The 22,929-nt window shown below is 36.1% G+C and overlaps 1 protein-coding gene across 3 annotated transcripts; it reads right to left on the bottom strand.

The window, feature by feature from the left end:
• Positions 1 to 505: 505 nt before the first annotated feature.
• LOC117232194 (high-affinity choline transporter 1-like) lies at positions 506 to 21,101 on the bottom strand. 3 transcript variants are annotated; one of them, XM_033491404.1, is made up of 14 exons: positions 20,686 to 21,101; positions 15,338 to 15,464; positions 13,196 to 13,420; positions 10,491 to 10,598; positions 7,768 to 7,996; positions 7,062 to 7,290; positions 6,447 to 6,681; positions 5,586 to 5,692; positions 5,136 to 5,239; positions 4,900 to 5,030; positions 4,244 to 4,521; positions 3,344 to 3,994; positions 2,267 to 2,463; positions 506 to 1,528 (listed from the first exon to the last, which is right to left on the bottom strand). In XM_033491404.1, the coding sequence occupies exons 3-14, from the start codon at positions 13,365 to 13,367 to the stop codon at positions 1,243 to 1,245; spliced, it is 2,727 nt and encodes a 908-aa protein (XP_033347295.1). In that variant the 5' UTR covers positions 13,368 to 13,420; positions 15,338 to 15,464; positions 20,686 to 21,101; the 3' UTR covers positions 506 to 1,242. The 3 variants fall into 3 exon arrangements, with proteins under 3 accessions (XP_033347295.1, XP_033347296.1, XP_033347297.1); XM_033491405.1 differs by having other exon boundaries at positions 506 to 1,519; XM_033491406.1 differs by lacking the exons at positions 506 to 1,528; positions 2,267 to 2,463 and adding an exon at positions 2,633 to 3,233 and having other exon boundaries at positions 20,686 to 21,098.
• Between the last annotated feature and the right edge of the window lie 1,828 nt (positions 21,102 to 22,929).

The following is a 22,929-nucleotide window of genomic DNA, read 5'->3' as shown; positions in this document are numbered from 1 at the left end:
GTATGGTTGTTTTCACGTTCGTCTGATAAATCTGATAAAATCAACGATAAAAGGTAAGCTATATTCCTGAGTGATAGATTAAGTACAGCAATGACGAAAGGTAAGATCATAGTCATCTTTTGAAACGCGTTTGTGATGAATTGAAATGTTCGTTCACGAAGTTCGTGAAGTGCAATGCCGACGTGAATTAACTAAATTATTTTACAAGAGGGGCAGCGTCGTTTGAAACGCCTCTCGCTTTTATCTAAGGTCTGCGAATTTCTGATCGATCGCTGGCTGAAATCTTACCGCTAGCTTGACGTTTTTAGTCAATTTTAGTGGACGAATCGTCTGCGGTCTCGACTACAATCTTGTTTTTTCCGTCATCAAACAATTGAAACGATGTGATTTTTATATGTTAAATAATTTTAATTTTAATATGTTAAAAATACTGTCAGCGAAAAATATATAGTTTAAAGTTTCAAATATTTCTTGCAACTTTTTCTTCGCAAACAGCATTTTTCACCACGACTAATTTCTTTATTACCACAAACGACGTTATATCAAAATTGGACGATCTGTTCGATGAAGCGAATGAATGGGACCAGAGATCTATCTACGTGCTAAGGAAAGCATCTCCTTACTCTTTCCATAAAAAACGGGTATTTCCTAAAAAAAGTCATAAAAGTCGGGCAGTGGTAGTTGTACAATGGTTCGAGAGAAAAAAAGATAGGATCGTAAAAAGACGCGATCGGCCTTGTGACTTGATCAGGCGAAATTCGATTGTCCTCTCGTTTTGGCTCGTGGTTCTTATTGTATACCTAAAGGAAGCGATATGACAAAGTTGGTAAATCATTTCAAAATTATATCTTAAAAGCACAAATTTTTTGATTCATTACTGGATTGCTAACAATGATAAAAATTAGTGTACGACCCTAGCTGCGGCTAGATCAATTAGCGAGGTGAAAATCATAACGGTGTAAGTTTTGAGAATTTGAATTTAGTTACGTATTCCAGTTCTTATTATACCTTTAAGTCAGGTCCTAACTTTACTCTTTGTCACATGGTATTTTTTCATGACTCGAAAAAACATAATCATTTCCTTACAATAACAAACGTAGAACACTAGCTTATGAAAAATAACAGTGGACTAAGTTATACCATCATGATTCTTAGCCAGCCTGGGCGTGGTGATCCTATTTCACGTTTTTACTTTACAAGCTAGTTATATCGCTTCCTTTGAATATACGTCTTCCTTCAAATTTAAAACCTGCTGACCGCTTCGTCGTCAGTCACGAAGTAGTTGGAATTCTTCACAGCCGAGCTGTACATGTTGTAAGTAGGACTACAAACGACGAGTCCGGTCGTGCAACCGCTCAGCTCCTTTTCAGTCGTCACGGAACCGTGTCGCGCGATTGTCGACGTCCTTCTATCTTTCTTCGCCAGAGTCATGCGACAGTCTTCAGGACGCAATGGCATCGATGGATACGTTGGCTGTCTGGCCAACGTCGTCAATGCTCGGTCTCCAGTGTCATTGAAGCTGCGCAAACGTTTGAACGTACGATCGGAGAGGATGTTCAAAGATCGAGGAATCATGTGAAAATTTTCATTCGTTCTTTATGAGATGCTACGCGAAGTTTCATATAGTTTTGTAATAGATATTGCAAATAAATTTTTATCTTCTGTAAGATTATATAATAAATTTGTTTGCCTCTTTGTATTACACTGGCTACAGAAAGTATTTGCAGATCATTGTATTTAATGTAGTGCCTAGGTAGTAATTAATTTAGTCTAAGTATATTAAATTTGTTATTATTTACTATAAAAATTAAATGTAGAACCTGATAAAAAACTGCTTCACTGAAAAATAAGAGTATGTGCAAATACGTTTTGCAGTCACTGTATATTTTGAGAAATATAAAAATACCAATGTTAGCAGCAGTGAACATAAGATATAAATGCTTATAATTGCATCATTTAATACCAGCATTGCAAAACCACGTTTTTATTAAATTTTTTATAGAAATTAAAATTTTATATAGAAAAGAATTTGGATCAAATAAATGAACGAACTTTCCAAAGCTGTAAAAACTTATTCACATAAGCATCAAATAATGCGCACCAACCAATTCTCTATATAACAATAAACTATTCGCTACTAGAAAATGATATTATAGATATTAAAGATATTATAGAATATTGACAAATAAAATAAATCAAAGCTGTTCGCTATTAATGAGCATTAATGAAATATCGATGAATATAATAATTTGTCAATTATAGATACCTATGATGCCTGACGATGCCCCTTTTGATCCTGCAATGTTCATTTCCACCCTGTCCCTCTAATGCTGTCCCATGGGTTTTGCACGCCTCTACTCCCATAGGAACGGGAGAAAGTGATCCAGGTCCGTACGAACTACTGCTCTGTCTCCTATCCAAGATGTGGACAAGCTCCACCGACGGTGTCGGTGAAAAAGTGCCCTAAAGACACCTCACGTCAAACCTTACCCTCCCATTATTTAGCGTAATCTACCAAATTCAAACGCTACCAAATAAAAACCGAAGAAAAATCAGGAAGGTTTTCGCAAAACTCAGAAATCGTTCTTCTCTGGCATCCAGCAAATAGGGACGGGAACAGCTACAGGTAAACTACTTAAAATAAATTTCATTTTAATAAAACGTTTAATTAAACAACAACACAAAATCAATATAGCTCTGTTATAGACACAAAACCAAGGATTTAAATATAGTAGAATCTCGTCTATTCGTACAGGTCGAGGAATAAGATAATTTAGGTAACTGAAAAGTTTCGAGTGGAAGTTCGCTAGCTATTATCTTCGTTTCTTCTTATTAGTTTAGATAATAGGAGCTAATGTTCCAAATTAACAAAATTAACTCAAAATTAATCAAAACCAAATTACTTTTTCAATCGTGCTATGAATTCATAGTCAACCAATATTACTGCAAATCCTTCAATTAGACTACTATTATTAATATTTTACAAACAACAAATTGTCAGCACCGATTCCCTTGCATAATAACGACAAGTTTGGAACAAATCAAATGAAGCTTTATATGTGTACAAATTTTACAAATTACAAGCCAACTAATCATCCTATTTGTCATAAAACTCTAAAATTATAAGAAGGAAGTTTACGACCTTAAACTTGTCAAACTTACCAATTCACTAATATTATTATCTAGTACATCATTATGCAAGACGACTCAAGTGTAAGTTCATATACCTGAAACTGAACATTAACCTTTTCGTATAAACGAGGTGCGAATAAAACGAGGTTCTACTATGATGAAAAAAAAGAAATGATTAAATTCACAAGGAGGTGACGCCGAGCTCGCTCACCTGTAACGATGGTCTCCTCAGGGTGCCACCCTCCATACCAACCAGCTTCACACCCTTCACGTTTTTCTTAACGTTGATGGTAGTCAACATATTATCTGGGACACTGAATTCCGTGTTTCCTCTGTCCACGATACTGATCCTCTCGTTTTCTCTCGCTTTATCGTTTAACAAAGATCCATCGTTAGGTTTGGTGTAATGAGGTCCCGGAGTCATAGGGGTAGCTACAGTGGGATTCGTTGGCACGTTCACTATGCTTGCATTGTTATTTGGAGGTATAGTTGGTCGATCAGTTGGTAAGAGCATTTGACCCATGGAACCCCTTAGGTTTCGTACACCTAATATTTGGCCTCTGGACACTTCGTTGCTCTGTATAGGGGCGTACTGATTGGGGGTTGGAGTATGTCTACCGCTGATCGAGCTCGTATGGATGGTGTTTCTTAAGGTTTGAAGATGTTGCAGGCTTTGGTTTGCTTTTTGAACGGCTGATCCGACGCTGTTGACCTTGGTAGTGTCTTTATCGTAAGAATCGGCTGCTATGGTCCCGCTGTCTCCCCGATCAGTCATGTCTTCCACTGAATTGGAAGTAGTGCGGTCGTCGTCGTAGCTGCCGGGTCCGATCCCATCGCACGAGTCCATTCCAGAGGTGGATTTCTGGTCAGACGAAGGTTTTAGGGTAATTTGTATTCTTTTAAGACATATAGGATATCACAAGATATGTGAGATATATTTATAGGGTCGATTCTAGATATTAAAACGATGAGAAACGTGCATGTACAAAAATGTCGTTTGGGGTTTATTTTGCAAGTTAATTGTTAGACATTTAGTAACTGTTGCATTTTCGTGTCTAAAATGTATATGTAAAATATCGTTGTAATGATACTGAGGATTTGAAAGACTCACATTGACAGAGGAAGTATCCATTAGAGCGGCACCAGAGCTGCTTTGTACAACTCCAGATTGGTCTTTCGATTTCCCAGGCGAATATACACTAAGAACATCGCAACATCGGGGAAAGTAACCTTTACCAAGAAGATTTCTTGTAAAGAAACTGGTGATGAGCTGAGTAAATAGAGCCACGATCATGGCACCGGTGCGAAATGGGAATTTTTGTGATTGCGTTTCCGTGTCGTAGAAAGGGTATTCGATGAGAGCTGGCACGCCCAATCCTCTTTCTCCGCCTGAAACATAATTATAAAATCTTTTCAAAATGAATATTAAAATAAAAAAATACTTTATGGGCTAATAATATACTTTACTTTACTTTATAATTTACAAAGATTGTTTCTTTACAGAAACATTCTTCCCATCAAATTTGTAATGTACGTTTATAAGAATTGTTTTATGATTATTCTATGATCTATTGTCTTAGCAATTAAACCTAAACCTTTGACTAAACCCGATAGATTCTTTTCATTTTTATTTTATACTACTAAAATGTTTCTGTCTAGTCACGGAATGGCAAATTAACATGCCAGATTTATCACGTCTTTTTTCCTGTGTTTTGTGTTTTTTTAAATAATAAATATCCTTTATGATTAAATTTTTATGATTGTTACCACAAAGACGTAAAACAACGGCCACGAAGTAACCCGCGAGACATCCATAAGTGTCGACCAGAGAGGGCCAATGGATAACGGTTAATAATTGCGGGAAGAGCACCACATAAACAAGATCAGAGCTCAAGTACCTTTAAAACAGAGGAGGCAACAGAATTAATTAGTTGGTCTGCTTAGTTGTCGACGGTGAGCGAGTCAACAAAGCAATTAATTCGAGCGTTTCTGTTACTACTCACGATAGATAATAAACGCTGTCCACCGTAAGCGCTATTAAAGTCGACAGTACTGTGATCATGACAACAGATATCCGGAGTATCCAATTCAGTTCCCTCTCGGTTGCCTGTAATGGAATAAAAATAATTAGAACTTTTCTTCTTCTTCTATCTCTTCTTTTTCTTCTTCGATTCTTCCAGTAGAAAACAGTTTAATTTTGAAAGAAACACAAGAAGCATTTAAATCTTCACATTTTGTAAAGTTAAAAAGTTGAAATCTGTTAGATTTTTCCTTCTTTGATTCTTTTTCTAAAAAATGCTACAAATGTAAAAGAGATATAAAAAACAGGTAAATGTTCGCTTTTTACAAAACAAAGAAATATTTTAAAGGATCATGAAAATGATCGAATAAAAAAAGATTCATAAAAATCGTAGAATTATGAAATTCGCCAACAGAGATTTGTTGATATCTACCTTTGGCCTTAATGTGAGTCTGTAGACGTTCCTGGAGAACATGGAACTGCTGGCTAATATACTTGAATCTGCTGACGACATAACTGCTGCAGAAATGGCGCCCAAACCTGGAAATCAATCGTGAACAATGTGTTGTTTGATACGTTGTAAAAGATTTAGTTTAATAGATTTTGTAATTTTTCTACCATAAAATAGAATTAAAGCAGTAACATTCTCTTTCTTTTTGCTAGAATTTAATTTTCTAGCCTGGGGTAGATAAGATTTAACGTTGTAGTCAGATGATAAGAATTTGCAGAGTCTTCGAGCGCTCCTGTACAGTTCTTCAATTTTGTTCTTTACAGACACTCGACCTGTTTCGCGGTTTCTTAAGCGACTAATGTACAGGGTGTGCCTGGAACGGGGAGTGTGCTTATCTTAAGGGTAAAAGAGGGTCAAATGGTTGTAGGCACAGAAACGCTTTCTTCACGAGGTCTACAGAAAAATTATGAAAGAATGCTTGCTAGTTATTAAATGACTATATTACTCAGGAAAAGGAACCTTTCCATTTTACGCGTATCTCACAATATTGATCATTTTTTATTTTCGACAGAAAGTAGGCAAGAACAAAGAAATAACGCGATGAGCAAGTAAAGCTTTAGACTTGATTGTTGTTTATCAGATCGCTATTCTTTTCTTACTTCACTATTGTTCTTACAATTAATACTTTCAACTTCTTTTTAATGGAATGAACAGAAAGCGTACAATAGCTCACGAACATATATCGATGCCTATAACTGTTATAACACTTGATAGCAGTCTCTAATACTCGTTATTGAAGCGAAGTTATACGAGATATTAGGTCGCTACAGTGATACAACTCACCGACAAAGGAGACCCACTGCGGCGTTAGGTATCGAAGAACAATCGGTAACACATTCCCATCATGTGCTATTATACTCTTGTTAAATCCTTCTACGGATGACCAATCAGTGGCTCGTGCTACCACACCAATTAAAGCTGATGGAAACGCGAGGATCATGCAGCCAAACATCGATGCTATCGATAGAGCCGTTGCTATTGATGTGCTTCGCATACTTAGGATCCTTTGGAAATAGCCCTAAATAAATGTTCATTAAAATTGGTTGGTACGATCATTAAATCGTTAGATCGATTCAGAAGTTAGAATGATTAAATAAATAAATATGACTTGCACAATAATATAATAGTACTAATAATCTTTCTCTAATGTTGTAAGGGATGTTTTTTAAACATCGTAAACTTTCATAAATATAACTAGATCAATGATTAAAATTTTTCAGATATTTCTAAACATATTTTTACTATTGATTCCTTTTCTTCCGATCATAAACAATTTTAAATTTACATGTTTGGTATACGCGAAGCTTTTCTCTCAAAAGATTTCATTAAAGCCGGAAGTGCTTTGCATATTGAGTACCACGGTATACGATATTAGAATTATCGATGAATATTCAATACCTGCCAAGGTATACCGCCAAATACCAACAACAGCATACAATCTACCCACTCGCCCAGGTCCTCGTTCTTAATTTCCCCCAGCCATTCGTGCGGTGCTAGGTTCTTCTCGAAAGAAACAGCAGGGTGAAGAGCGGAAAATGGAGCAGACACTCCCAAGCCGATTACAATGCACGCTAACTGCAATACATCGGTGCATGCGACGGAATACAGTCCGCCGAATACGGTATACCTGCAATTCGCATGACATCGATATGTTTACCTTCGAATTTCAACGAACTCGACTTCTCAGACTATGCTACTTCAAACGGGGCAACGAATGCTTATTATCGCTGAAAAGTATCGGGATATTTATTTATTTTTGGCAAGATGTATTTCAATTACAAAATTACGGATAAATTATTTCCTTAGATTGTTTATCACGTTTTGAATTCTAGAGACTAAAATATAAAACTGTGATAAATTATTCAAGCAAAATATAAAAATAATGAAAAAGGGGATATTTGTTAATCTATAAATCATGTAAAGAATTTTATGTAATTATATTATTCTATTAACAAGTCGTGATTACAAGAAGTGATATCCAAAAATGAAACGACTTTCAACTGCGATATTATATTCAAAAGGTGGTGGCTTAATGACATCCCATAATATTTCTTTTCTGGGTGAGATATTTGGAATTTACTATATTTACTTCTTTTTTACTCACACGGCTGCCAAGAGCGCAGAGGCGACAATGCTGATCTCCGGATCTACGCCAGCCACTACAGCCAACGAGCTTCCCAATGCTCTCAGCACCGCAGCACACCAGAACAAATCACCACACAGAGCAGGAAGGAACAACAGTCCTCCGACCCCGGCGCCATATCTCTCTTGAAAAGGATCCAGCATAGTCACATGCTCCGCTTTCCTCATTGGTCGTACAAATAACACCGCACCTGTCACGTTTCTTCGTCATGTTAATAATCCTCGATTCTGAGATTAACCCTTTAACTGCCTTGGTTTCAAAATCGAAATGTCCGATTAAAATTTCCTCAAATTGCTGGAAACTCCAAAAGCAATCTCTCCAATCAAGAAACTTTCAAATTCCAAAATCAAGATATTCAATCAAAAGGCTCTAAAATTGTGGAAAACTTCAAAATCCGGACATCCAATAAAAAAAAAACACTCATATTTTTGAAACATTCAGGACCAAAATACCTAATCAAAAAACTCTCAAATCGTTGAAAATTTCAAAATCAAATTGAGCCAGTTGTTCGAGGATTGAAGATGTCTAAAAAATCACAAACTCCGGATGAAGTGTAGCATGATATTAAATTAAAGAACAGTGGCTACAAGAAGTATTTACACATATTCTTATTTTCATGGTATCAAAACTTTGTAATCATATAAAGTGCATGCTAAATAATACGAAATTTAATACACTTGAACCTAATTAATTAGTATATAAATACTATAATAGATACTATCGTGCGCAAATATTTTTATATAGAACTGATTAAAATTAAATTTTAATCAGAACACTGATAGAACTGATTAAAATTAGTTTTTTGTGAAAGAGATGGAAGTGAATGGCTAAAAGATGGGTTTAATGGATTCGCACTTTTAATTAGGTAGCAGAGGCATCGGTTAAGTGAAACGCAAACCTCGTTGCGAATGTATAGCTTCGATTAATTGAAGTTCAATCAAATTCGGGATCTGTGGTCATGGGATGAGTAGCAGGGTGTGGGAAAACATCGTTAGCAAAAAGGGATATCCATTACTCTGGAGTACCAGCAAAAAATTGGTGATAAAGTGGCTAGCGCATCCGTCGACGTGCAAATAAATTGGGCTTATGTGAGCCGGTCTGATTGGACTTGCGATTGCTCGTCAGGATCATCGAAAAAATATTTGCTAGAGAATTTCCTGTACGCATTTTCTGTGAATGAAAAATTTCTGTCTAATTACACGTATATTTTAATATCTGATATTAAAATATTTTTAATAATTCTTATTCACGGTCTTTCTATTATTTTTCCGTTTTGATAAATTTTTTGATCATACTTGTTCAAATTATGTTCAACGATTTATTTCAAATTATTTCAAATATTTCCTAGCAAATAAGGAATTTGCAACTCGAAGGTTGCTGTAATGGCTTTAAGGGAATATTATCAATCCGTCTTTGAATATATTATGTGTATTGTACGAAACATTTTAAAATTCCATCAACAGCGTAAGTTTTCTAATGGTCAGTGTCCAAATACTTTCGTAAGCCACTGTATATCAAAAAAGTTCTACTAATACTTAATAATCGTTAAAATACAATCTACCTCAAACTAAAAAGATCTTGCTTCAAATTATGAAACTATACTCATTGAAACTATATTCACCCCTTCTACCATACTCCTTATCAACACTATCCTCTTAAAGTACACCTCAAACGTCCAACCGAATCGACAATAATGATTCCCTCACATTGAATACAATATAAACTTCACGGAATCGTAGTCATTCTCAGCCGAAATTGTTCGAAAAAAGATATAAAAATAAATAAAAGATAAAAAATAAAATAAAAGGAAGAACTTTGAGTAAATTGAAGGAGAGAAGAGGCGATAAATATATCAAGTGCCTCGACCTTGACAATTTCATCACCTTCCCATCGATCTACTTCCACCCCCTTTATTATGATGCTCCCTTCGATGCGTGGCAGTTAAATGGTTAAGGTTACACCTAGTGTTGGGACTGATACTGCGTCGGTACCTATCGATACTAGTTTATAAATTTCAATCCTATAGACATCGTATGAAGATTATAGAAGGAAAATGCAATAAGTGTACATTTTCTGTCTTTTATAAAAAAGAAATTCTGAAGTCCAATATGTTATCAATTAATTCCTTCCAAAAAAGTTAAGAAGAACTTTCAAAGAAGTGAGAAAGATAACCATGGATCTAATAATATATCTAGGTAATAAAGTTGTGGAATAAACAAAAAGAGTAGAATTGTTCAGTTTGACTTGTGGAAGACTCGTGTACCGTGTCAGTCTCATCACTGGTTACATTTAGTTAGAACTCTTTCACTTGGCGATGCGTGTATCCTGAATGAGATACTATTAGGATATCTGAGTGACGATCGTTTATTTCTTAGTTAGGAAACGGAAGGAATCTAGCAAATTGACACAAGAGAGAATGGAGCAAATTGAACGATACTGCAGTTTCTAAATTTATCACCATACGAAAAGATTCACCTATAGCTCGAAAGTTCTAAAAAAAAAGGCGGTTAATCGACTAAAGATACCGATGATCGGTATCACAATATCGTATCTAACGAGAACTTCCGTAGACGATAATGTACTATCCGTATCCATCATACATGTATCGTTGTGTAAAAGAGCTCTTAGTCAGTGTACAACATGCGTGTGTATCACCGGCAGAAAATGTCCAGAGATTGGCGTACCGAACAGTAGACTGAGGCTGTAACCGAAGGGCACTTGACACCAGGCCAATCCTCTGGTAAACATCAATTCAGCGGTCCCGTTCACGTAGGCGCCGCCAACCCACGTGGCTGTGGAAAAAAAAGCAAAGAACGCGGTTTCTCTCGATTAGTTGGCTTCGATTAAGCGGGAAATCGCTCTTTCGAGGGAAAATGTTAGGGGGTGAGTCCGGTGATCTGTGAAAGCTCGGCAAATAGATCACTAGAGGCTTCCTTGTATTATACTAGGCGGAAGTGACATTTCTTTTGCTATTGATGAAATTAGTGAAGGTTACGAGTGGATGTTGGAATATATGTACATATACAGTTTGAACATTGTTTCTTCAGTGAAAATGCCTATATACTGTATAAGGATTTGTGCAAGTATATGGTATGTGTTTATTATTATCTGTGTTATTTATGTAAATATTTGTTTGTCGGGATCGAAAGCTCGATGTTGCGGCTATTTTCTCAATCAGGTCAAACTAATCTTATTCTGTGTTACGTAATTATTATATAAGAATCGTTTTAATATAACATTAAGGGAAAAGGTAGTTGACTCCCTCATTTATCAATATTTATTGCATGTGAAGAAATGTAATTCATAATTCGCAAACTAAGATGTATCTATTAGTTCACAAGAGATAGTACAATAAACAGGATATTTAATTTAATTTGCTGATTGAATTAAATTTATAAATCACACAATGTGTACATTTAAAATTTCCATAAGCAAAAGGTAGTTAATTTTTTATTTACTGCATTCGAACAGCTACAAGGTATTTCATAACGCGCGAACAAAAATATATCCACTAATTCACAACGTCTAGGACAACGAACTTGATATTTGCTTTAATTTAGTAATTGAATTAAATTTGAAATTTCGACGTGTAAATTTCAATTCCTATAAAATCGAAACCATACTATCGGGTATCAAACAACTCAATCTTTATCAATTCAACCATAAAGCATACATAAAGCTGTTCCCGGTGTAAAATGAATTTTACCCGACCCAAATCCTAGTGTAGCTGACCGAACGTCGCTAGAACAATCGGAACGACCGACCGCAGAAATGCGTGCAAATCCCCTCCACCGTTGCTCTTACCATTCTCTCGTTGAGTCAAGAGAGGGAGGGGGTTGGCAGCACGAAGAGAAAGAACATAATACGGACAGTTATAGCCGAGCGGAGCATTTTCCGTGGCATATTTTCCCGCATAGCGTTCATTAAGCTAATGGAGGGATGCAAAAATGATTTCTACCGCGGATATAGAGTATGGTTGAATATGTATGTATAAATGAAACGCGGGTTCTCGTAACGTTAGAACGGATTCAACGCAATCTGATAATACAGGTGGGGGTAACTTAACGAGAAATGGGGGGCGCTTGTAGAGACGGTGATGGGGAGTACATGTACAGAGAATGGAATAAAAACGCGTGAACAAGAGAAAATAAACTGGAGGAACAAAAAAGGGAACTAGGAATAAACGAGAAATGCGATTGACGCGATGACAAAAGCCGGGATTTCCCGATGTTCTACACTGCTCGATAAAACATCGCGTGTACGCGTTCAAATGATAGAAGGTAAGGATGGACGATTTCTTCCGGAAGTGAAAACGATCCTTGAGGCTGTGATTGTTCATATTTCGCGATTAATTGTATGATCTTTGGTTCAATACGTTTAGCAGCCCGCAAAAGAAATTCGTGTTATTGCCATATACAATGTATATAGTATAACATGTATATAATATAATAATCATATATTATATTACTATACAGGGTGGTTGGTAACTGGTGGTACAGGCGGAAAGGGGGTGATTCTACGCGAAAAAAGAAGTCGAAAATATAGAATAAAAATGTTTTTTTTTTTTTTTAATTTTTCCATCGAGACAACGATCTACAGTGAGATCCGTTATAACGAGACGTGATAAAGTGCACGCGTACCGAGCGAAAATTCAAAGTCGATTTTCTCGAAAACAAAGCCTCGAACGAAAAATTTTTATTCTATATCTTCGACTTCTTTTTTCGCGTAGAATCACCCCCTTTCCGCTTGTACCACCAGTTACCAACCACCCTGTATATATTTATTTTCATGATTAATTGTTTAAATATTTTCGTGAGCCACTGTATGCATAATGTATGTTATAAAGACATAGAATGGTTTGATATCATTCTGTTTATATTATTTTGGAAATTAAGTTGGATAAATGCGAGTTTCATTGCGAGTTTCAATAATGTTTGAGTTTCCTAAACTTTGTTTGAGATACGCGAGAAATGGAGTGATTTTGTACTTCTGATTTTGAATGGTAGATTATACTATTCCATATAATCCTGATCAGATAGATCTACGGTTAAGATACTTAAAGTTTCAATGGGAGCAGGTAGAGTATGGAAGCAGAGTTTAATGATCTCAACTAGAAATTTTCACGTCGGATTGAATTCCGCGGAACAAATTAATAATAATAGATTTAGATAATCCCAATTGTGGAGGTAAACCAACCAAATTTTAATTGAATTTTTGATGGAAATGGCTGAATTATATAAATTACTTTACAACATTTGTAATAGCTTCTATATATATATATGTAATAGTTTTTTTAAAAAGAAACATTCTTATCAAATTAATTTAATGAAAATCTATTTCATCATGAATTTATATTAAAAAAAATATTTAAACAGTTCTTAAAACTCACCGATCAAAGTGAAGATACCGAGGATCGGGCCTAAACCACGATCCGCCAATATCATTGCGTCTTGGCCATGGCGTGACTTTTTCTTCTTCACAGTGCCTGCCCAAATACCAACACCCAACACCAACACATAAAACACGATCACGCCGATCAAGCCTATCACGTATACCCCCATCGTTGCAGCTTCACTTCTGTCTTCTTCCGGGATTATTGCGTGATCCCCTGTGACTGAATTATCTCGAAATTAAAATATTTTCCTTAACTTTCTTTCAAGTTTTATTAGAAACTATTGGTAACGTGAACGATTTTGGATATTCAAGGTCGATTTCTTTACTAGGAATAATATTAATCAGATTTGTTGTTTATTGAAAATATTATTTTTCTACTATTTAGTTTTACATCAGATTGTTCGGTAAGATCATAGTGTTTTTATTATGAATGACTATCAAATAATGAAATGTTCATTAAGATAAAATACTAAAGACTCAAAAACAGGTTTCCTACTTGAAGGAATTCATTGTTGAAAACAATAAAAAAATTTTAAGGGAAGGTTCGTGGAGTTAAAGAATTACAGCCAGATATTTCTTAATCTTCACTCTTAATTTCCCGAATATAATAAATGTAACGAAAAAAGTCGTATAGTGAGAAAGTGGCTTTGAATCATCCAACTGGATCAAAGAAAAAGGAGAAATATGCTGTTGTATATAATTGAGCATAGCAATTCTAGGTATTTAATTACGTATTTTAATTACGTAATGCAAGTAATAATCTAATATTTAAAAAGATAAAGTTTATAGTTTTCGATAATGAATTTCCTAAACTCTAAACAACAAGCAATTATCAATTCTGAGTTTACATTTGGTCTATACTTTGACCAGGGATAGTAATTAATTAAAGGAGCGGCGAGAACGTAGGTATACTAATTGTAAGTCAAAGCAATGTTGGGCTTATTTCTGTTCGCAACAAAGACGCATTCGAGACTGGAATCTGTTCGACACTAATTTTCTAGTGTTCGTGATCAGTATCGACGATCGACAGAACAATCGTAATACTCTAAATTGTTCTTCCATTGCCGATCCTTTGTAGAACAGAAACGGCTCAACCTCCCTTGGTGATTTGTAAATGAACAAATCGACGCTGTCGAGATACTCATTGACACCTATTTCAGGGAAACTTGGCGAAGATTGATGAAACAATTCCCACTGGGATAGGAGGATTGCATAGAATAATTCTCAATTAAATTTGTCTTCATTCCAATCCCAATGCTTGTCTCGATAAAATCTCGGTAAATTCGATCAAATTTACAAAGTCTAATTCTATGAAAATACATTTCCTTTAAATCTCTGTAAACCTTTGCTACGAATTTTCCGAATAACGTAATATAATAATAAATTAATATCATTTTTGGTGTCCGAATTTTTTAATCGTAAATATTATCTTCTTTGTACCAAATGCTTCTTAGCACTGATCACAAAACATTTCAACAGTCAATTATCCATTATAGAATACATAAATTTCAATAACCAATAGAATTCACTTTAACACTTATTATATGTAAGATAGCTGTTTGTACTGTACATTTTTACTAAATATATATTCATATATCTATTCTGCATCTTCTATAAACATTTTCTTCGTTCGTTTTAAATTTTACCAGCATAATCGCCTCGTTACAGTGCCAATGAAATTTCGAAATCTCTTATATAACACACACAATATATGGACAAAATTTTCTATGGCAAGTCGAGTCAATGTAGTGTATTCCGGAAAACTTCCAAGGAAAAGCATAAGTTTTAAGATTATTTTGATGAGCTACTATAAATTCCTCTGCTATTTTCATTCCATCCAATCTTTGGCATCCTGAACAAACATCGTTCCTCGTATTGATCGCGTGCCGAGTTATCCAATAAAATTCGGACACCAAGCTATCGTTTTCAGCGTTAAGCAGCCAGCTCGGCAGACAGACAGGCATGCAGGCAGGCAGGTCCGAAGCAAAAGTTAAAGCTCGGTAAACTCGTCGGGCAAACGGTGGAAGAGCTAATCGACCGCGGCGGCAATTGCAGCGTGGATTAAAATTCAAGTGTGGCCTAGATATCGGACATGGATGGGTCGTCGGGTCATGACCCGGCTCGCCGCTTTACTCACGTAAAGTTCAGCCGATCCTCCGCGCTCCTCTCGCGCGGCATTATTAATTCGTCCGCGAGTCGCCCCCTCTATTTTTTTTTTGCTTTTTCGTCCCTTCCTTGGATTCCTTTTTTCTCTCGTGGACCACCTGAAAATAGAGGTGAAAATAAAAAAAATAAAAGAATCGCACGCCTCGATTGAACAGCAAAGCGCGCCGTTCGGAAGGGGTGACACGCGATTCGACTTTTTGTTCCCTCGTTCCCGGACCGTTCTTTCAACGATTTCCGATCGTACAATCGTGCATTCGAGAATTCTTTGCACTCGCCGTGTCAAGTATTTAATTTGGCTTTGCTTTCATTCCTTAATCTCGTATTTTATTGTTTCACGCTTTAATATTTTCGTGTTTAACGTATTTTAAATTTTAATAATGGTGCAGGTTTAGTATCGTTATACCGAGCAGTATTTTGTGTAATTGTGACTATAAAGGACGCGAAAATTTAGATAAAAAAGTCCTTATCTATGTTCGCTTTATCATACAATATAATATTATATTCTTGAAAAAACATGACATTTGATTCTTGTTGTAAAGTTTATTCAACAGAATGACGTGCTATTATGTTCAAAGAGGCAGTTCTTTGTATTTTTTTAAAACTAATATTCTTTGATTGTGTCATTTCCCGATATGCGTATTACATCACTCATTAGCCTGTTTCTGTTTGTAATTATCAGAATTTTCCACTGGTTATTTTGCTTCGTGTGCTTTTCTTTACGTTAACTTTGCTGTTTGATTTTGTGGAGAATTTGCCATGTTGACAGGTCAAGTGCGTGTTAACAGCTTGGTAGGAGGGGAAAAAGCGACGAAAAGATTGCAAGAGAGGGTGTTACTTTTATAAGATTAAATATGGTAGTAGGTAAATTAAAACCCTATTAGGATAATATCTGGATTCTTTTATTCAATATTATTCAAATGTAATGTCCTGACAAGCGTTTACTCTTGTCCTGAAACGAAATGGAATTAATTAAAGTATTTTAATACATATTTTCTCAATAAAATGGTAATAAGAATAGATCTTCATATATTATTCTCTTTATCGTATTATTGCAATAAAATTAAAGAAAATGTTTTGCTTTAACTTCACACAATCAATAAAAAAAAAATGTATGACAATCCTTTTTATGTTAAATACCTTCATTATACATGAAACTCGTTTGATTACAAAAATCCGCCTTCAAAGTCTCGTTTCATGTCTTCCATCGTCCGTTGTCAGGGTAAAAACATGTATCCGAGGCTTTTCAGCGACTTTCCTCGCGGAAATCGTAATAAGAGACTTAAGAGCGTTCAGAACGCATCTTCACGGTTTCACGATGGTTTCGCGGCGAATTCGTTAAACTGCTGACATCGCGGCCTTTTTCTCATGAAAGAAGAAATACGCGCTTTTCACTCGGAAACTAGTAAAAAAGCGGTTTCGCTTCAAAATTTGAAGAAATTTTCATAATTACGAACATTTCTTAATTGCTTATGCGTTCGAAAGCTTTTACTGTCTGAAATTTTGAAACGCGCTGATATTGCCAGTGAATTACTATTTTAAGCTCGTCAAACGAATTTTTCCACTCGCAACGTTAAAATATTCTATAATTATAAATTTCATCGAATATATAGGGCATATTTTTTAATCGCCTGATAATAGATAAAAGTAGATTTAACAGAGATAATTAGTTATTTTGAGATATGAGTTTGTAACAATAGAACTCGTTACGATAAAGATTTCATAAAAGAAGAATAGGAAGATTGGTAGGGAAATGAGAAACAATTGTATAGATAATAAGGGAAAATATACTGCTAATTAACGATCGATAAACAATTGCTTACTTATATCTATACTTTATCTATGGGATTTTTATTCAAATTTATAAAATATAAGATTACCAAAAATATAGAAATTTAACTAAATAATAATAATATAAATAATAATATAAATAATACTAAATAATAATAAATATTGAACATGAATAAACAAATAAAATACAGTATCAAACGATGATTGAAACAAAATTACATAAATTAACTCAATATTTATCATAGTTTTAGTGGAGTATAAGGTTTGGATAAATATCGAATTAAATTTAGAGGAAAATCAAGTTGATGCTCGATGGGTTAATTGGCGTAAAATTAAAGTTCTTAATAGCCGTTTCTATTAGGAAAGAAGCATTAAGCAGTCGTTTCATTAAGCGGGTTATCAAGATTCGTTTCTTGTTTCTTTCCTTTTTGCGTCATCTTTCTTACTTTTCCACCTCTTTCCATAGTATTTGTTGGTGAAACCAATTAAAACGAGCACATCTGGTATTTACATGTTCTGACCAATCAGAAACATCGCATTAAGCTGAGTAAATACCTTAACCGAGAATCGATAAATTTACGCGTTGGTTGCGACCAATTGGTTTCTACCGAGTGTTGATAAACATTTTTTTTCGATCCATCATCATAGCCAGACGAAAGCAATACAAAGAATAAATAAACAGAATTACTTTTTTTGTCAGTATTTTTTCAAAGTTTTGTTCTATTTCATCTTCATGCCTTTTTAAGTTTTCTGTATTATGCTTTTTTAATAAGATGATAATATATTTGATGATAATATTTATTTGGTATACATTCATGCATTAGATTGCATTAATTTTTGTTGTAAAGTGCGGTATTAACATGGTTCCTGTTATATGGATTATCGATATTTCCTATGTTACAAAATTTATTTATCAGAATGAAATATCTGACGTAGATCATTAAATTTATATATATAAAAAGAAAGGGGAGCAGAACAAAACAAAGATCGATTTCAAGATAAAACGGCAATTGGAACTATAAACCTAAATAGCCAAAGTAACGAAAAATTCCAAGCAAACGATAGAGATAAGGAAAAAGACGAAATAAGTGGAAAACTTTCCATGAAACAGTCATTTGAATGTATCAGGACTCGGACAGAAGAATAGGCTACAGCCTGTGAACTAATTCTACTTAGTAAATTAGTACACGGGAATATTAATCAAAATTCAAATAAATACTTCAGTTAAAAATAAATCCAAATATATATATAACCCAAATATTCAAAGTATGGAAAAATTGCAAGAGGGAAGAAGGAATAAGAGAAAAATAGAAATAAGCGGAAAAGGGAAGCACACGATGAAGCGCGCGATACCGCGTGAAACGGAACGCGAGTAATTGTCCCGCGGCCCACAAAGGCTGGTTCGTTACTGAAATTGCTTACTAATTAAGTGTAACGAAAGGAGGGGGAGGTAAGGATGAAGCAAGTAAAAAAAAGAGACTAAGAAAGAGGAAGATGGAACGGGGAAGAGAAAAATTAACGAGCAGAACGTTGCCGGGCCGAGACAAGAATAAATAGCGCGCGCGGCTCGTTATAAATTTGTAGAAAACTACGTCGGGTGAATTGAAATGGATGAAAGGACATTTTAGAGACTCTGTAGACCGCGAATCGTTTCTGAAGAGATTTAAAAAAAAAGAGAGGAGGCATATGGAAGAGACGAAGAAAATGAATATGTATAAAAAAGAGAATAATAAACGTAGAAGAAAGAGAAGAGGAAGAGGTGGAAAAAACGCAAGAACCAAGGATTAAATGGCTCAGAGACTCAGGGGGGAAACGAGTTTAAGAAGTTGCTCGGTTTGTTCTTCTATTCGAAGAAGAAATTTTCTCGATAGGCTGACTCGATCGCTTTAACATTTTCACCGCAGGATATCCTCAATTGAAGCCACCTTTCAATCGAAGGAATAAAGAAGAGAACAGGGAGAAGAGAAGAGTAGAAATTGTTTATCCTATTGCATCGTAGAATGTGACTTGGTACATCAATTTGTACAATTATTCGTTATAGGAGGAAATTTTGTTATAAAAATAGTAGAACAAAATAATATTTTGAAATAAATTTTAGACGAATACTGTGGATTTTAATGGAGCGATGGTTCTTCGAAAGATTGTGGAAGATCATTGAGGGTAAGAAAAAGAAGTAGAAAATATACTGTAATTTGTTTACAATATACTAAATCGAGACTAGTTCATAGAAAGATCTATATCCGAGTATCTGAGAACAAACAGAAAAAATAAAATCCTCAATTAAAATAAATTGCGGATTAACTTAACTGTTACAGGAATCTGAATTCTTTCAAGCATTAGAATACATTACCGGATAACATTAAAATACATTACGCACTAGCTGTAATATATTCATAAGAAAATTTATAAAAGATTTGTACTAATTTTCTTCGTGTATCTTCTCTAGTATTTATCTCGTATTTATATCTTATACATTTTAAATTCCACACCGAATATAAGAAAATTCCGTTTTAATTAAAATTTCCGTTTACTAATTTAGTAAGTAGAATTAATCTCTCAGCTTGCATTCTATTCTACTGTCCGCGTCCTGATATGTTTTCATTACAATGCCATTTCATATATGACAGAGGGGGACAATAACAAAGGACGATTATAGCACTCCTCGGTGATGCGACGTGACAAAGGACGAAGCGCCTCATTTGCAGCGCTGTTTGTTTTCCCAAAGAAAACTGTTTAACCGTTCAACCAACACCGATGGAAGTGTTAAACGAAAAGTCAATCAAAGCAACGAATTTTTGCTCCAAGCTTAAAGGATGATTAAATAATACTTAATAAATAGTTAGGTTTCATTCTTAGGTCCAAATAAGCCAAACAGTTATTGTTTACTCTTAAAGAATTGTTCCTGAGTTACCCTGTACATCTATCTATTCTGATCCATTCAAAACACGTTTACTACCGTACTTAATTTTTGAATCACATATACTTTCGCATTTTCTCTTTTACGAAAAGCAATAGTCTCAAAACTCTTCTACGAAACACTTAATGAAGAAACGAAAAGAAAGAAAACTTATCCTAAAAGCTTGTAGATCTTTAGATCTTTCTTCTTTCAAAAAATCAAACATGTAGGTAAAGGACATGCCTACCAATTTTTCTGTTGAAAAGAGAAAGAAAGAATAGATCAAAGATTACGTTTTTCTTCCCTGAAGCAGCTTATAAGAAACCGAAGATACAACAAATAGATAACGTTCGATAAGAAACATAAAAGAAAAAATGATTTAGAAATTACGTTTCCTTTTCCTGAGATAAACCTCAAGGAAAGAAGTGTGCATTTTCTTCCCACAGGCAATTCTTAAGAAACAGCAAAATACATTAAACGAATAACAAATTCGAACTTCCCCAGCTTCGACAGAGGAAAAAGATACACGAAAAATCAGTTTTTCTGCCCAGGAAAACAAACGCGAATGAAGCAAAGCGAAGGAGAAACGTGGCTGGTTTCTCGACCGAAAGGAGGAAGATGTTATGGCGACTTACCCCGGAACACGCCTCTCACGTGAGAATCCCCATACTGCTGACTCCGCTTCGATTTCCAGCTGGATACTAGGAATCGGATCTCCTTGGACGGAGATCGACGTCGTGTCTCGTTTTTTCGTTTACGTGAAACGGCGACCAAAAAGGTCACCGGTTCGGAAAGAGGTCGACGAACAGAGAAAACGTAGACGCGTGGAAAGCACACAGGCGAGACGCGGGGGTAGACGCGGAGAAGGGACGAAGACGTGAAGACGCGTGACGGATGGGTCGGTGGAAGATTGGCTGGTGGTCGCGACACGCGGACGCTTTTAACGAGGATCGTGCGCGAGAAGAGCGTACGCGAACACAACGGCGGCGACAGGAGGGAGCCAAGCGTACGACTGAATCTAGTACTCCGGACTCGCAGCATCCCGTACGGCTGATAGGCCGTGCGCGCTGGACCGCCACCTTGCCAGGGAGTCGTGCCGCAGACGGAGAGGGAGAAGGATGGAAGCTGTTGCCACGCAAGGGGGCGAGGGATGGTGTCTACGAAGGAGGGGAATGACATTTACCTCGCTCCCTCTCTGTTTGTCCATCTTCCTCTGTTTAATTTGGCCTCCGTCTTTCTCGCTCGTAATTCTCTCTCTCTCTCTCTTTCTCTTTCTATTCTCCGTAGAAAGCAGGATCTGAAAAGAGAAAGAAAAATGTTAACTACGAAGGATGAAAAGAGGAGCGAAAGGGGAAATACAGGGGTGGTATGAAAGGGAGAAAGAGAAAGGTATGTTGAAAGGTATGTGGGGGTGCGAGGGAAAAAGAGGATGTTGAAAGGGGTGCAGGAAGAGTGAAACGAGGATAGAAGGGTGAAACAAGGGAAAGAGACGAAGATAAAGTTTTCCGGGGGGAGGGGAGGAAGAAGCGAGATGGAACAGGGAGAAAGAGAAAGATAGATATCGTAGAGGGGAGAAAGATGACTGAAATTGGAGAGGAGGAGAGGCGGAAAGAAAGAAACACGGATACTCTCTAAGGGAGGGAGAGGGATGAAATTAAAAACGGAAAGAGATGGGAGCTTCTGAGTGGCGTAGGAGGAATGGACGAGAGATGAAGATAGGGATTGTCGAGGGGCAGGGATGATCCGTGGAAGTGAAACAGGCTGTTGAAGGGGAATGATGGAGCAGAACGCGGAGAGGAGGTAAAAATGAAGTAGATCTGAAAAGAGAAGCGAAACAGAAAAAACAAACATGGAAGTTATCGAAAGGCAATAAACGCGAGAGAGACGCAAAAAGGTGAACTAAAGGAGAAAACGGTAGGAAATGGAAATGTAGGAAATCCACGGGGTGAAAGTGGGTTGAGGGTAGATAAGCTTATGATCCGGGGGATACAACACGGAGAAGTGAGGGGAAGACTGGAGCACGAGAAGGAATTCAAATGCAAAGCAAGATATTGATACAAAGTGTAAGAGCTTGTAAAATAGAATTTCCTGCTAAAACGATGATGGAAAGCTTCGAGCTATATGATTTAGTTGTTTGTAAACATTTAACGGAAAGGAGGGGATAAAAGGAATCCAGCAAATACAAGCAGGGGCAAACAGTTGGAGGAAAGAGACGGAAGAAATGAAAGAAATGATCTGAAAAACCAAAAAAGTTCGAAGTGGTAGCAGAAGATGAAAACACACTGGACGATTTATTACAGCGAATCAGCAGCAAAAATAGGAAGCAAGGATCTGAAGAAAAAATGAATTTAAAAAAGAATGTGTGTTAAAAAAAAGATATAAAAAGAAAAAGATGTATAAAAAAACAGCGCCCATAGAGGAGATACAAGATAGAAAATTGGAGATGATAAAGCATCGTTTACAGCAGCGAAAGAGGAAAAAGGGGTGAAAAAAGGAAAGAGAAGAAGGGCGCCGAGAAGAATTGCGAATTAAGAGGAAACGTGACAAAGTTGCTGTTACGACAGGAATAGAGAGATATCGGGGGCAAAACGCAAAGGAACGCGACACGGGAGATAGAAAAGTGACAGAAAACCTATGACGAGGTAGACGGCCGGGAGAAACGCGAAAGAGAATGGCAGCTAGGTAAAGGAAGGATAAACGAAAAGTATAGACAGTGATGCTGATGGAAACGGTCCGACCGCGACGTACAGGTAGAAAAAGGTTGCAACTTGAAATGGAAATGGCAGCGCAAGTATCGCGAGTTGAGGAAACAATGTTACCTCAAATAATACGGGCTAATTTAGTAATAGAAATTGAAAATTCAACACTCCTTCCAAAGT

The sequence above is a fragment of the Bombus vosnesenskii genome, unplaced genomic scaffold (assembly GCF_011952255.1).
Source record: "Bombus vosnesenskii isolate JDL3184/JDL3185 unplaced genomic scaffold, Bvos_JDL3184-5_v1.1 scf7180000013285, whole genome shotgun sequence".
Taxonomy (NCBI): Eukaryota; Metazoa; Arthropoda; class Insecta; order Hymenoptera; family Apidae; genus Bombus; species Bombus vosnesenskii.
This window is presented reverse-complemented; position numbering and strand designations above follow the sequence as displayed.